Below are 15,072 nucleotides of genomic sequence, written 5' to 3' on the forward strand. Positions count from 1 at the left end.
ATCTTTTCAAAATTATCCAGTTGGGCCAGGAGGCGCCTTCAGGATGATGATCTGCTCTGGTCCTTTTATTTGATGGAAAATGAGAAAGCAGACTAAGAGAGGTTAGTAAGCCCCATAGGGTTTAATCGGTGACCGACTCAGGATTAGAGCCCAGGTCTTGCTGGAATGGGGCACTTTCTACAGCACCCTTTGCCCTCCCACACCTACAAAATACATTGGGAAGAGCAGGGCGAGCAGAGAGATGCCACATGTGTTTTAAATTTCCTTGGAAATAGTCATTGAAGCTTCTGAAAAGTTATTTCAATCTACAGCTTTCCCCTCCCCTCCAACCAGTGACACCAAAAATAAGATTGCTTTCGGATTTTACATTGGCAGATAGAATGCTCCCAGGGGAATGTGAGGCTGGCTCCTGAAGCTAGGGAAGGACCATACTGTCTTGTGCTGATATTTTTCCAGTTATCTACTGCCGACCTGTCAGACTTCACCAAGACAGTGCTGAAATTGAAAAGTTACTGAGATAGTTTATAGTCAGCACACCCCTCTCAGGGTCTAAAATCAAAGAACCTGAGACCCGAGTGATCAAGAGCTATTTTATACTCATAGTGTTCTCACAAGTTTTGTAGTAGTAGTCATTCCAAGCGTGTATATATGTAACAGTAGCTCACAGTGAGTAGATGGGAAGAGATGCTTGGATATCTCCAGCTGTGAGGATGGTGTGATGTATCTTGGCTGGGAAAGCAGCATCTCTTCAAAGGTTTTATTTGGGGGGATAAATCATCTGACTTTAATTGCTCTTCCTCTCTTTGTCTTGAAGATTGTCAGATCCCTTCATCTTTTCCGAGCTGCTACTCAGGTTCGAATCTGATTATGCAGCCTTTCTTTAACCTTTCAAACACCCTCGTGGGAACAGTGGACACCTGTTCGATTTAGTAGAAACGTGGATTAGAATTTAGGTTGGTCTCTTAACTATTTGGGTTGTCCTGGGACAGCCACTTGACCTCTGTGAGTCTCAGTGTGCCTGTCTGTGATATGGGGATGCTAATTAGCTCATTATCTGGAGGATCAAGTGAGGACACCCTGTGGAAGATATTTAATGATTTTAGCAAATGGTTGGCGTTACTTTGGGATCTGGCTTCAGGTAAGTTCCATCACTGCCACAGAATTAAGTTTCTATGGGCAGGTTAATTTACTTAGCCCCGGAGTAATAAAATCTAATTGGTTAGGTTGTTGGGAGAATTAAATGTGATGTAAGTCAGGTGTCTGATATACCTGGCTTCATTGGATCACAGTAGCTTGGCTGTCTGAGGTCACATTGGTCGTGGCATAATGTCATACACTGGTTGAACTCTTTTAAACCATTAGTGGATTCTTCATAGTGATAAGAGCATTTAACTCCCCTCCAGAGATGGAGAGGCAGGGGTCAGAGTGGGTGGTTAGGAGAAGTCTGGCTATTTGCATCTTGACATGAGGATTTTTTGGGGGCGGGGGGGAGGGAAGATAAATTACCCTCTGGTAGTTGTGTATAATTTGACAGGTCAGTGATTAGTGCCAGTTAACATTTATTAACTTCTGTACAATATTGTAAAGCTATAAAGATCATAAAGGTCATAAAATTTGCTAAAGAGAAGCTTTTAGCTAAAGGTATGTCTTTAAATATTGTTTAAAATGGAAATAGCCAATGTAGCAGGTACTCTCAGGTCATGGTGTTTTTGCAGAAGGGAAAGTTAGCAAAGATAGTTTTGCAAAGTAGTATTTAATAAAGTATTGCTTTCAGCCACTGACTTTAATTTTATTTGATATATCACTCAGGAAGACTGTAGTCTGAAGGAATGAGAACCATAATTGGTGGATGAGCCTGGAGAGTTTGAAAGTTAGAGGGGGTGAATGTTTGAGGGCAGTGGTCCCCAACCTTTTTGGCACCAGGGACTGGTGCTCATTTGAGAATCTAATGCCTGATGATCTGAGGTGGAGCTGAGGCGGTGATGCTAGCTTTGAGAAGCTTCCCTTGCTTGCCTGTGGCTCACCTCCTGCTGTGCGGCCTGTTCCTAACAGGCCACGGACTGGTGGTGGGGGAGTTGGGGACCCCTCTGTTAGGGTTAGTGTTAGAGAAGGGGAGAGGGAGGAGAAGGGGGGAGGAGGGGAGGGTTTTAAGGTAAAGTGCTCCATAGGTGGTCATAGTGGTCCTGTGTATCAGGAATTCTGGCTTATGTGCATTTTTCTATGATTGCTCATGTTTGGCATGGCTTCTCTTCTAGGATGTGGAGAAAGAGAAGGAAACCCACAATCACCTCAGCAAAGAGGAAATCAAAGAGAAAGTTCATAAGTACAACCTGGCAGTCACAGACAAGTTGAAGATGACCTTGGTAAGCACCCGCAGTACTCTAGGTTGATCAATGGCAAAAGACAAATATAAGTTGTTGGTATTACAGTCTATCTGTATGTTTTAAAACTTCTGAATCACATTTGCAAAAGTTTAGTGGTCAAAGTAGGTAGGACAGGAAAATGGTATGTTTCTGCATCTTTCAAATTACAGCCGTATTTCGAAGTAGCTTTACGTTAAATGAAGTTAACTTTTAAAAGATTTTGTGGGAACCCGCTCCCCTTAAAGGATTTTTAGCATTGTGTATAATCATTGCCTATTTAACAGATAGGCAGTACTTCAGATTCTAATAAGGCCGTAGGTAAGTTTTGTGTAAATAAATTTGGAAGTATCAGGAAAAGGATTTTGTGCCAATGGATTGGGATATAATTGAGCTAAGACTTTTTCTTAGCTGGTTGTCAAAATAAGATGAGGTATGTAATATTCAGCTTCCTACATATAGTTCATTCAGGCTTCTGCAACATTGTACCAACACTTCGCAGCTCAGTGGGGAGTGAGGGTGTAGAATGGGGACGCACAGGGCTGGGTGACCACGAAAGGAGAGCTGACAACAGAGCTAGAGTATTCATGTTGCTCTAAATTGGACTGGCGTCTGTGCCTCGCCCACCCATTTGGTGACTTTCCTCGAGGCACTTGCCATCTTTTGGTGTCAGTTTCCAGGGCACGTGGACCCCTGCCTTCTCGGTCTATTGACTGTGAACTGACAGAGTTCAGCAAAGGACAGGGCGACCTGTTTGGAACAGGCCCTACTGAATTCTGTGGCCCTGGAAGAGGAGCTCTTAAATATCAACTTCATGATAAAGGGTGGGTCCCTCACTAGTTGGTCTGCCAGGGAGTGGGGAGGGGCAGATAGACTAGTGATTATTCTTCATTATTCCAGCAGGGATGTGTCTTTCTCCTTTTTCAAACACAGTTTTCATCAAAGTAGAAAAATTCCACCCCTCACCCGTGGAGGTTAAAACAGATGCCAAGTTTCAAAGATAAAAAATTTTAAAAGCTATATAATACTTTCCACAAGACTGAACAAGTGAATTAGTATTGTGAATTGATCCGGTGGAAGGGAAGAAAAATAATGGACCATAAAAGAGGTTTTTAATGTCCTACTTTAACTGTGTCATATTTTTTTTTTATATAACACCGGTGGATTTATTTAAATAAAACATTGCAATAATTTTTTTCTAGATATACTGAACATCAAAAAAAAAAAATGAAGACAAGATTGTTATTACTATTTTTGGCAACTAAGAAATAATAATTCTACCATAAGTTAAGACAAGTGCTAAAACTCACCAAATTGTGTATAGTAAATATGTACAGGTTTTTTTGGGTATAAAAATTTTATCTCACTAAAGCTGTTAAAATACATGTGTATATATAGAAGGAGACATAAGTATCATGTTAAAACAAAAAAGACAGCTGCTTATTAATATCTATACTTCACACTGTAACTTGAATTTGTTTTACAAATGTTGCTGCTTGAGGGGCCTGAAAAGCATTATCATGTATCCTGTGCTTTATGGTATATACCTTTTATAAAAGAGTTTACGAAAAATTGGTAATCTAGTGCACATTATAATAGCCAGTAGGATTGAAAATGGCTTGTTTTCTTACTGTGCACTCCTTGTTGACCTAGGAATTTCAAAGTCCTAATTGTGGCCCGCCTTTTTTGTGTAATAGCTGGTCATCAGTTGCAGGGGTCGTTTCCTTTGAGCATTTAGCCTAGACTTCTCCCCCAAGCTTTAATGAGCCTGTGGTTTGGCTAGCATCTGCCTCAGCGGGTCATTACCTCACCAGCGGGCCCTGACCTTTCACATGCCGCTCCAGCGGCTTGGGAGGCTGTGTGAGGCTGTGTGAGGCTGGGGCTTGTCGGCCGCAGTCTTCCATTGCCACATCTGCCCTGCAGACCCTGCCTCTGGAAGCACTTTGCTGGGGTGCGTTAACCTCCCTCTGAGGTCATTCCCTTAGGGATAATCTCTAGTGAAGTTCTGCTGCGGAGCTGTAAAAGACAGGAACAAGAGAAAGAGTGTTTCGCTTTCTTTTTTTTATTTCTTTTCTTTTTTTTTTTTTTTGATGTGCTCTTTCTCTAAAATGCCACTATCAGCCCAGCTAAGTGTGTGCTTTTTTTCCCACCTCAGAATTCAAATGGGATTTACACTGGCTTCATTAAAGTACAGATGGAACTCTGCAAACCTCCACAGACTTCTCCCAACTCTGGAAAACCCGCTCCCAGTAGCAATGGCTGTATGAACACGCTTCACATCAGCAGCACGAACACTGTTGGGGAAGTGATCGAGGCCCTGCTCAAAAAGTTTCTCGTGACCGAGAGCCCTGCCAAGTTTGCACTTTATAAGCGTTGCCACAGGGAAGATCAAGGTACACTGCCACGCTTAGCATGCAGATGGTCTCTGCTTTTATTTATGTCTTTTGTTCTCATTAGCAGAAGGGAGACTAATGGATGTATCTGTGTCAATTATGTCAGAGCCAGGGACAGATGCTGGAAGCCATGGTGATCATGGCATGTGCTTAATGCCTCCTGGCCGTCCATAGTTTTGAGTTGGACAGTTGTGCATCTGAGGAGCTCAGAGGCATCCGTGTGTGATGAGCATTTATGGAGGATTTTGTAATGTGCACAGGGGGATAGCTTTGATTTTTTTTTTAAACTTTTGTCAATATTATGCCACTCTTCAGTCTCGAGGTGGCCTCTTCTGTGTGTCTTTAGTTGTAGGGCTTTTGTTAAGCTAAACTTCAGGCAACTCCCAATGATGGCTGTTCTGTAGATTATCTGTAATTTTAATTTTGATGTGGTCATGAGAAGAGGCAAGCACAGGGTCTAGCTATTCTGCCATCCTGACCAGAACTTCCTGTTTTGTTTTGTTTTTCCAATCATTTTTTATTTTAATGTGCTTTAGGACAAAAAAAGAATCCTCTTTGCTTGAAAATTTCAGTAGCACAGTCCACATTTGATGAGCGTCTGAACATGGAGTGGCCTGGGAGACTTGGAGTTCTCTAAGACCTTGAGGATGGGGAGGCACATGTGTATTATCACACACATTTCAGACTTACTGATGTACGTGACCCAGCCTCAGGCTCTTCTGATTCCTTCAGCTTATCTTGCTTGCCATTACATTGGGGCATTTTGGCAACCAGTCCCCCCAGAGGCACATACAGTGGGTGAAATAACGTTGTGGCCTGAGGTCTGCCTGTCTGAACTTAATATCCGCATTCAGTGGATAAAAAGAGAATATTGACTTACTTACTGCGTGAAACGGAATAAGATATCCCAGGTCAGGTACTAGAGTAGAAATTGATACTGGTGGTGGACAACGATAATTGAGTGATTCACTCACTAAGGGCTAATTTGAAAATGGTGTGTGTGTGTGTGTGTGTGTGAGCAATCAACTATTTACACTTTCTCTAGTTTTTCTGGTAAAGCCTAAAGCAGCTCTAGAAGAAAATATACTAACTGATATTGTAGGAACGCCTTCAGTTGCATGGGGATGAACCCAGCCAGTTGCTGAGCATGCATATATTTTTTGAACATGTACCATGGGTTGGGCCCTGCAGAATACAAAGGTGAACAGGCAGAGTTTCCTACCCTCGAGGCCACAGGCTCAGCAGTGTGGGCAAGTTTATAGCTCTAGGGAAGACGGCACCTACAATGCGGCTATATCCAGAAGTGCCAGAATAATGTATATAAGCCCAGACGGCATTTTTATCTTGCCAGCTTCTTTGCCTGCTCACCTGGATTTCAGCTGTACTGTCTGACTGTAATAGCACCCTGTTGAAATATTACCCTTGTGGCTGGCAAATCTCAACACTTCAAGCAATGCCAGTACCGTGTGTCTGTGTGTAACGTAAGACACATATAGCTGCTTAAAGCCCCCAGAGCTTGTATTCTGATTGCTTAGTTTGTTTGTGGCTGCTAATTCTAAATAAATCTGCAGAGACATTTTCTCCTAGAGCTCTGATTTCATGTTCTTTGGATGGTATATTTTTATTGCTTTTAAAGCGGTTGCTGATTCTTTAAGTTTCTTACTTCCCAAAAAGAAGAACAGAATTAATTATAAGCCCACTTGGGAACTAATAACTATTTAAATTCATTCTTGGAGATTATTTCTTTTTTGATCAAAGCACAGTTTATATTGTGCAGCTGGAATGAGGATAGTATAGATTTCATTCCACTGTGGGCTGTTAGTAATAAGATGGGCAGGATGGTGACTTGGCTAGGATAACACGGACTGTTGCCTCGATCTGGAGGAGGGATGGTCGGGGAGTGTGTGGTCTAGGGAGTGATTCAATACTCTTGTCTCTGACATGCTCCTTGTTTCCTTCGCCAGTCTACGCCTGCAAGCTCTCTGACCGGGAACATCCACTCTACCTGCGTTTGGTAGCCGGGCCAAGAACAGACACACTTAGTTTTGTTCTCCGTGAACATGAAATTGGAGAGGTAAGCGATTGCATATTATTGCTTTAAACGATACAGAGCAGTTGACCCTGTGTTATTGCTCTAGTCTAGTGACTTTACCACTGAAAAGGACTAGTGAGGGGGGTGAAAGTGAGGGATGGGTGTCGGCCTGCCTTCCTGTCTGCTGTCATGGGAGGAGGAGAGGTGGTCCTGCGGAGGGCAGCTTTCTGTATGTTTTTGAATTGTTAGACATGAACCCAAAGTTAGTCTACAATATAATTCTTTTACAGCACTCATTATATGGGTCTCTAATCATCAGAGTTGGAAGAATTAAAATTTTTCACTTGATCTCCACCCCAAGAGTCATTTTCACCCCTTCTACCTCCAAATTCCTAAAATCCAGCTGAACTTTGAAAGTTGATACTCTCCATATGTTTGCTACTAACAAAAGTCTCCAGGCTAATTTGCTCTAAAGGGAAATAAAAAGGAATTCAATTTCTTTACCAGGAAAGACTTTTAACTTTGTAGAATCTTTTTTCCTCTTTGCCCAGATGATTAAGAAATTACGTGTGTGTGTGTGTGTGTGTGTGTGTGTGCGCGTGTGTGTGTGTGTAGCATCATTTGCCATTTTCTCTCCAGGGAGGAGTGTATTTAGGCCAGTTCAGTTGAAGGAGAAAGCACTTTAGACTGTCCTTCTAGATCCTGTGTCAACTTTAAAACATTTGAGTAAGTCTCTCAAGCTCTGGGTCTTAGTCTTTTGTCTGGACCAGGAAGTAGTGTGAATCGTCTATTTTGTGATGTAGTGAGGATAGGGTTTCTAGGTTAAAAGTGAGGAAACCAGGACTCTGCTTTCTACTTACTCTCTTGTTAGATTAGGATCGTGACCTTGGGTAAAACTAATGTTTTCAGTACTTGGTTTTAAAATCTGTAAAGCGGGACTAAGGACTTTAAAAGGTGATTTTAAGTCATAAATTAGAAATATATATAAACATGTTTCTAAATAGTAAGTTTATATGTTAGTGTAAATTGGAACTTTAGGGAGTTTTAGGAAGATAGTGATTTTGGACTTTTTTGAAATTTCTTTTGATTCTGATGTTCTGAAGTTTTTAAAATTCACTGTCATTTTGGGGAAAGAACTGGGTGCAGGAGTCTAATTTGGCTTTATAGTTTGATACATGTCAACCTTCTCTCTGAAAGCCTAAGCCAGTCGTATCAGCATAGTCTTATCACTGTTTTATTTTCCTCGGTATTGGTCTTTTAAGTGTTGCACATAGTTTAGTGCAATTAAAGCCACATTGTCTGGGAGGGAATTATGTTGGCTTAGTTTTGAAATTTACATTGTATTTTAATGTTCCAAACTGCTTTATTAGATCTCTCTATGGTGTTCTTGTTTCTCTCTTTTTTTCAGGTTAACTGAATTGAGGGAAGAAACTTTCTATAGCTGTCAGGGAGTGGGAGGAACTTACTTTATTTTAGAGAACATATGTGAAAAAAATTAATTAAAACAACTTAAAAATTAACAGAATATTCTAATGTGGAAAGTTTTGCTCTGTTAGTCCATGTTTCTCATTTTCTTTAATAACGAGCTCAGAATTCATCTCTGGGAAGTCTTCTGTCATTGAGCTCACTGGGTGGTTTTATTTCATCTCTTCTCCGTTCACTTGTATTAGATTATCTCCTGGTTTTGCCCTGCCCCACGGCCCTGGAAGTTCTCCATCAGAATTGTCCCTGGTCGTGGCTGTGATTCTCAGCCAGGACTCAGGGCCCCCTATTGGGAGGGGAGAATATGGAGTTTGAAAACAAACCTCCCAGAGTGGGACTGGGTGATACCACATACCCTTCTTGACATGTACTGCTCTTTAAAAAAAAAAAAAACCTAGCCCCAAACAACCCCACAAACATTTATTTTGTGCCTGCTATGTAGTGGGTGCTTTTAGGGAGACAGAACTCAAGAGTCTCAAGGGCAAGAGACAAAGCCTAGATAGTGAAAAGTATGACAGCTGTGGTGTAGGTAAGGTGTAGGCAGGAGAGATACTAAACAAATAATTATAATTTTTATCTTTTGTGATCAGGATTACCAGTGCTCAGTGAGAGGTTTATAATAGACTCAGTCCTGGATGGGAAGGGATGGGAGGAAATCATGGAAGACTTCTTAGAGAAAGTGGCATTTAAGCTGAGACTTGAAGGTTGATTAGTAGTTCTCCAGGTAAAGTGGAGGAGGAGAGAATATGTACAAAGCCCTTTGGGGTAGTAAGTGAAGGCAGCAGTGTAGGAGAAGTCAGGGTCTTTCACACCTAGCAGAAACAACAAAGGGAAGCCATTAAATGATTCTAAGCAGGGGAGGGTCACGACCAGATTTGCATTTTATAAAGAGTACAAGTGGTACCCCCTAATCCTCAGGGGACATGATTTAAGACCCGTGGATGCCTGAAACCTTGGATAGTACCAAACCCTGTGTATACAGTTTTTTCCCCTATACAGACATACCTTTTCACTTAAAGGAAGCACTCTAAGGCTTCTCTTTGGCATGTCTGAATTGCCAGCATCACTACTCTTGTGCTTTGGGGCCATTATTAAGTAAAATAAGGGTGACTTGAACAAAGGCACTGGGATACTGGGACAGTCGAGTCAGTGTGATAACCAAGACAGCTACTAAGTGACTAATACGCAATTTAAAACTCATGAATTGTTTGTCTGGAGTTTTCCATTTAATGTTTTTGGACCGCGGTGGACCGTGGGTAACTGAAACCATGGATAACGATATTGTGGGTAAGGAGTGGGGGACTTCTGTGTTCAGGCTGGCTGTTTGGGGAATAGACTGGCAAGCGAGCATAAGAGTGGAGTGAGGAGGCCAGGTAGGAGGCCATCCCAGGGTAAAGAGAAGGTGATGGTGACTGGCGCTAGGGAGCAGTTGAGATGGGGAAAAGCAGGCAGATGGGAGAACTGTTTAGGAAGTGACTAAATTTGTTGTGAGAGGTGAGAAAGAAAACAGTGACAATGATGACTCCAAGTAGAGAGAAGAGAGTGTTTTAAATTGGAGAGAGTATGGAGTTGTTTCCGATGCTTCTGCGGGTCAATCAGGAGTGAATATGTCCAGTGGACTTCAGAATATGGGAGTCCTCGGCCTTAGTGAGGGCCCTTTTGGAGGGCTGTGGGAGGAGGGGAGCAGGAGGGCAGTGGGGCAGGCTGAGGTGGGGGTGGGAGTGGAGGGGGTGGCCGGGCTGGTTACACTGCTCAGCTCCCGAGAACCACAATGTCTGAGGCACCCAGCTGTGAGTGCCCAAGAGGGGAGGGCAGCCACACCCCAACCCCGTGCTCATGGGCAGCGTTCCCAAGTCTTGACAGAGTTAAACACCTGGCAATTTTCTTCTTTGCGTTCTCTCACAGTGGGAAGCCTTCAGCCTTCCAGAACTACAGAATTTCTTGCGGATCTTGGACAAGGAGGAAGATGAGCAGCTGCAAAACCTGAAGAAGCGCTACGCGGCCTACAGACAGAAGCTGGAAGAAGCCCTCAGCGAGGTGTGGAAACCCGATTAAAGTGCGGGGCTCCCTGTCACCCAGGGATGGTGCAGGACCCTGTCACCCAGGGCTGGTGCAGGACCAGCAGCAAAGGTCTCTTCTCGGAGGGCTGTTTTCTTGCCCTGTGATGCGAGGGTCTTCCCCTTTTTATCTCTAGATTTAGTTCTCCAAACTTGGTCACGCAACATCCTGCACGTTTGGCATCTTCTGTAAGGGATTCTGCAAGCTTGTTCTGTTACAGACTGCGGTGTTACCTCTCGGCAAGCTGTGAATCTGTCGTCTCATCTGGAGCATTCTAGAGTGCTTTGAAGCATGGACTCTGGGTTTTCGTTTTCTTATTTTCTTTTAGTTATTTGAATTATGTGATGATGATGTTAAGCTTAAGGATGTGCAAATGATTTTTTTAAAAGCTTAACAAGGAACCTGTCTGAACACTTGTCTTATGTTGAAACTACCTGTCTCTCATTTTTTTTTTTTTTTTTTAATATCAGAGGAAACATCCACGTGAATTGAAGGGCACAGGAAGCTAGGAACTCTGAGGAATTTGTGAAGGATTTTGGAGGAACTTGACAAAGAAAGTAAAAGGCAGGTTTGGAAGAAGGAGTGGGTAGAAGTGGGGCACTCTGAGGGATGGCGGTTTGGCTGACGAGTCGATGGTGGAGAGAGAAAGGTATATTTGCTTGTAAGGGAGTTAAAAGCATTGAGTTTTGAGTCATTGATCCCACTATAGGACTGTTTGATTTCTTCGTGAGTAAAATGTGGGAATGGAGCCAAAGAAAGTAGGAGCTAGACCAAAAAGGAGGGACTTGGAATTGCAGCTGACTAGAAAAGCCGCTTTTAGGCAGGTGGGTCTTCCAGACCTAGGCGGAGAGCTGGAGCTGCCCTCGGTGGACCGCCCCCGCCACGATTCGCCTTCCTGGAGTGGAAAGTCAGTGGGAACAGCTTCTCTGGGCGGGTGGAGCAGTGACCATTTGCTGACTCCTGCTAAGTTATAGATTTTCCCCAAGGTGGTTTTCAAAGCCGAAAAGGAGTTCGGGTAAGGGCAGCAGTTTCTCCCTGATTGTTAGCCGGGAGGTTTGTCCAGTAAAGAGCTCACAGCACACCTTGATGACAGTCACTCCCTCCATTTCCCCCATCCCCCACTTCCCTCTCCCTGTCTCTTCTTTTCCGACTCCTTTTCTCTTATAAATCGAAGTCTGTTCTTACATAATGGAGAAGAGGGATATGGATTAAAGACCTAGTACTATCAGACCCTCAGTTCCAAAGGGGGACTAGACTGTAAGGAGGAGGGCAGCAGGAAAGGGAGGAAAGAAAGTCCACCCCCAGTTGACCAGAGGGACTCGTAGAAATATTTTAACAAAAGTGCACGTTCCTGGTAACCAAAGAAATGCATGTGCAATAGAAACCTTCCTTAAAGCAGGTTAAATAACCTCATTTTATGCAGCAGCTAATATGAAAACAATGGGAAAGGTGTGCTGTGGTTCTAGAGGGGGATTTACAGTCTATTTTTAGTCTAGATATATATTTTTTTTGTTTATAAATTCCCAAGGAATTGTTAACACTTTGGTGACACCTAATGGATTCTTTGTGAAATTCCAAGGTGCTTCAGTTCTTTGCCTTTTAAGTGAACTGTGCCTTTCATTGCATTTCTCTTTCCCTCCTGGTGGCTCTTCTGACTTGTCAGAGAACACCTGTCTTGTTGGAGGCAGATGTAAGTGTTGGTTATGCTGTGCCACACACGTTGAAACAATCATATCTTCCTAAGCTTTTTAAGGAAAGTTGGGGGAAAAAAGTAAAACTAGGAATAAAATATGTATGGCACATCTTGTTTAATTTTGCATGTAACTTCTTTTTGGTGCATTGATGAGGTTTTAGTGTCATTGTCATCCAACACTTTACCTTTATTGTTCAGGGAATGCCTTCATGGTTTTTATACTGGTTTTACTATTCAGACTATGGCTCGGGTTTGAGTATACTATTACCAACCGCTTGGTCTTTTAATTACCCATCCCAATAAGCTTATATTTTGTGAAGCCTTTGTTTCTCAGCTTAAGACACTGTTAGAACCTAAACTAGTAGCTGATGGGTATCTGTGAATTTTTTTTTTTTTTTTTTTACTTGAAGTAGATTGTCTAAAATAGGCATCCTGACCTGTATTATCCAGAACCTCGCTCATTGTCGTGTGCACTACAAGTTGCAATTTGGAAAACTTACTGTACTGAAATTCTGTCAGTTCGTGGTTCTTGAAGACTGATGTTCTCTCCCAAACACTGGTTACTGCAGCGGCATTGTTGATGTGTAAAAGAAGGAGGGCCACTAAGGCCGCAGATTTTTAAAAATCATTGTACAAATTCTTATGTTAAATTAAACTAAGCTTTGCTGTAATACTGTTTTCTCTTCGATATGTGATGGTACAGGAATGATGTTAAATGAAGGGGTAAGTATTGCAGGGGAGCATTTTAAATCACAGACATAAAAAAGTTATAATATTTATAATTTTGATGAGTTTATTTTTATAGGGAAGATTTTTTTCTTCCCTGAAATTGTTTTTGGAATGGCAATTTGTTTCCATTATTAAAAGTCGATGTTGTTAGTTGATGTTTGTGTGTTTTTATTTATGATAATATACCAGATAAAAGAACGCCACGTGAGTGGGGTGAGCTGCTTTTGCAGATAAACTGGGACATGTGCCAGAATGTGACAACTTTTATTAAGTTCGAGCGGGCACATTTGTTCTTCCAAATGTCATTTTTCCTTTGCTTTATCCTCTGGTGAAAATAACCCTAGCTGAGTATCCGCCCATACAATACTATCCTAAAACAATTGCTTTAATTGTGAAATGTATATACATTCAAAAGTGTTTAAAGTGTGTGAATAGTTTAAAGAATTATTTCGTAGTGGACTGCTACGTGTGGCTACTACCAAAATAGAACATTGTAGGTTCCTTAGAAATCCTCTCTTTCTTCCCGCCCCTCCCCCCTTGCCATTCTTGCCCCTGAAGTCTCCCATCCTTGAAACAGACCATTTTCAACATAAAGTATTTGTATTTTGTGGCCAGTGTGACTCTCTCATATGGGTAGAGAGTGTTTGGTGGTCAGCAGCGGTGACTGGGTTTACTTTTGCCTCCAAGCCTGCTGTAGGCAAGTGTTTTTACTACTGCGCTGCCCCCTAGAGGCACTGATGAAGGAGCGAGGCTGCACGGATTGGTGAGCGGAATCATTTCAGCTACAGCCAGGAGCACCTTTACAGGTGAAAACATGATGATAGAAAATGATAGCTCTCTACAGAGCTCCTTTTTCACTGAAATATCCAGAGGAATCTAATTTGAGTGTTATTATATAGGTTATTATTACCCAAGGTGCAGGGGAGTGTTTTTGAATTTTTACCCCTTAAAAGGAATCAGCTTTCTGCCCGAGGCTTCTCTTCAGGATTTGCTGCTGATCAATAACTTAATAAATATTCTTATATTGCAAAATTAGCTCTTAAGAATTGTGTACTGTGTTTGGGACTGTGTCAGATGATTCCAATTAGGGACTTTTTTTTATATAGAAGAGGAAAAGCCTCTATATGATAATAGCAAATTCAAACAAAGTGCTTACCGTATGCCAGGTGTTACTCCAAAAAGCTTAATATATATTAACTCATTTCCTCCCCCTTGTCCCCATTTTGCAGGTGAGGAAACAGACACGCACTGAGGTCCAGCAGCTTGCCTATGGCTCCCTGTGAGTGGCAGAGCCAGGTCCTGGCAGCTGAGCCGCCCCTGCCTCTCCACTGCCTTTTCCTATGAGCGCATTCCAGATTTTCTATTAAACTGCCTATTCAAAGCCTCTTGGGTGGCCTCTAATGGGCAATTCATCTGAAAGCAGGTCTCTTTTGGTGCAGTTGGGATTTGTGGGAAATGAAAGGGCAGCCTTGATAGCAGAATGCTTTATCATCCATTGTTTTTGTTCATTTAGCATTCCATTCAAGTGATATAGTATACCAAGTTACACAGAGTGAAACACCTGCCTGTGTTTTCATTTATAGGTTCTGTCGCATGGGCAAAACTGACAGGACAGGTAGCCCAACCCAGTGTTCTCACCGCAATTAGCAAGATAATTCCTGGAACCACCAGAGGAAAAGTAGCTTCAGAGTTCAAAGTTCCAGAGGAGCCAGCAAATACTTGCAAGGCTGGAGTTTTACTCCCCATCAAGGACGATCCTCTTCAGAGTAACATAGGAACCTAAGTATTTAAAGTCATTAAGGTGTACACTTGTCTTGTGTGGATTATTACTTGTTTAAGTGTGCAAGAGAGCAGCTTTGTATAAGGATTAGGCAGGATAAGAGCAGGGGGAGCGGTGTGGGCATTGATAAGGACTGCAGGGTTTTTGGTTTTGTTTGGGGCTAGTGGTTTTTGGTTTCTTTTCTCCTGCTCTCTTCCCTTCCTTCTTCCCTCTCTCCCTTCTTTCCTTCCTTTCTCTCTCCCCTACTCTCTCCTCCCTTCCCCTTCTTCCTTCCTTCCTTGCACATCTCTCCCTTTAATTCTATAAAATGAGAATGGCAGGGTAGAGGGACAGACCCTTTTCATCCTAAATAATAGTTTCCAAAGACAGCTGTGATTCTCAGACTTGGCTGAGGTAGCACTTGGTAGCAGCTGAACTCCTAAAGCTCCTCTCTTCCCATTTCCAAGAAAAGTGAGTATTGGAAGTTTCAAATGGCTTGCACACAAACAGCAAAACATCAGGGCTCTCTGTGTACTTCAAAAGAAGTTGGGGTTTTGACTTTGTTT

The 15,072-nt window shown here is 42.4% G+C and overlaps 1 protein-coding gene across 2 annotated transcripts in view; it reads left to right on the forward strand.

Annotated features, from left to right (window-relative positions):
- Nucleotides 1-12,902, forward strand: part of RASSF3 (Ras association domain family member 3) — a 68,980-nt gene extending 56,078 nt beyond the window's left edge. Inside the window, exons 2-6 of one of the 2 annotated variants that reach the window (XM_011373679.2) lie at nucleotides 2,256-2,363; nucleotides 4,516-4,753; nucleotides 6,718-6,827; nucleotides 10,173-10,304; nucleotides 10,462-12,902. In XM_011373679.2, the coding sequence (XP_011371981.1) occupies nucleotides 2,256-2,363; nucleotides 4,516-4,753; nucleotides 6,718-6,827; nucleotides 10,173-10,304; nucleotides 10,462-10,467 (594 nt within the window). In that variant the 3' untranslated portion in view covers nucleotides 10,468-12,902. Of the gene's footprint in view, nucleotides 1-2,255; nucleotides 2,364-4,515; nucleotides 4,754-6,717; nucleotides 6,828-10,172 lie in introns of both variants that reach the window. The other variant, XM_011373671.2, reaches the window with a different exon arrangement.
- The last annotated feature ends 2,170 nt before the right edge of the window (nucleotides 12,903-15,072 follow it).

The sequence above is a fragment of the Pteropus vampyrus genome, unplaced genomic scaffold, assembly GCF_000151845.1.
Source record: "Pteropus vampyrus isolate Shadow unplaced genomic scaffold, Pvam_2.0 Scaffold9, whole genome shotgun sequence".
Taxonomy (NCBI): Eukaryota; Metazoa; Chordata; class Mammalia; order Chiroptera; family Pteropodidae; genus Pteropus; species Pteropus vampyrus.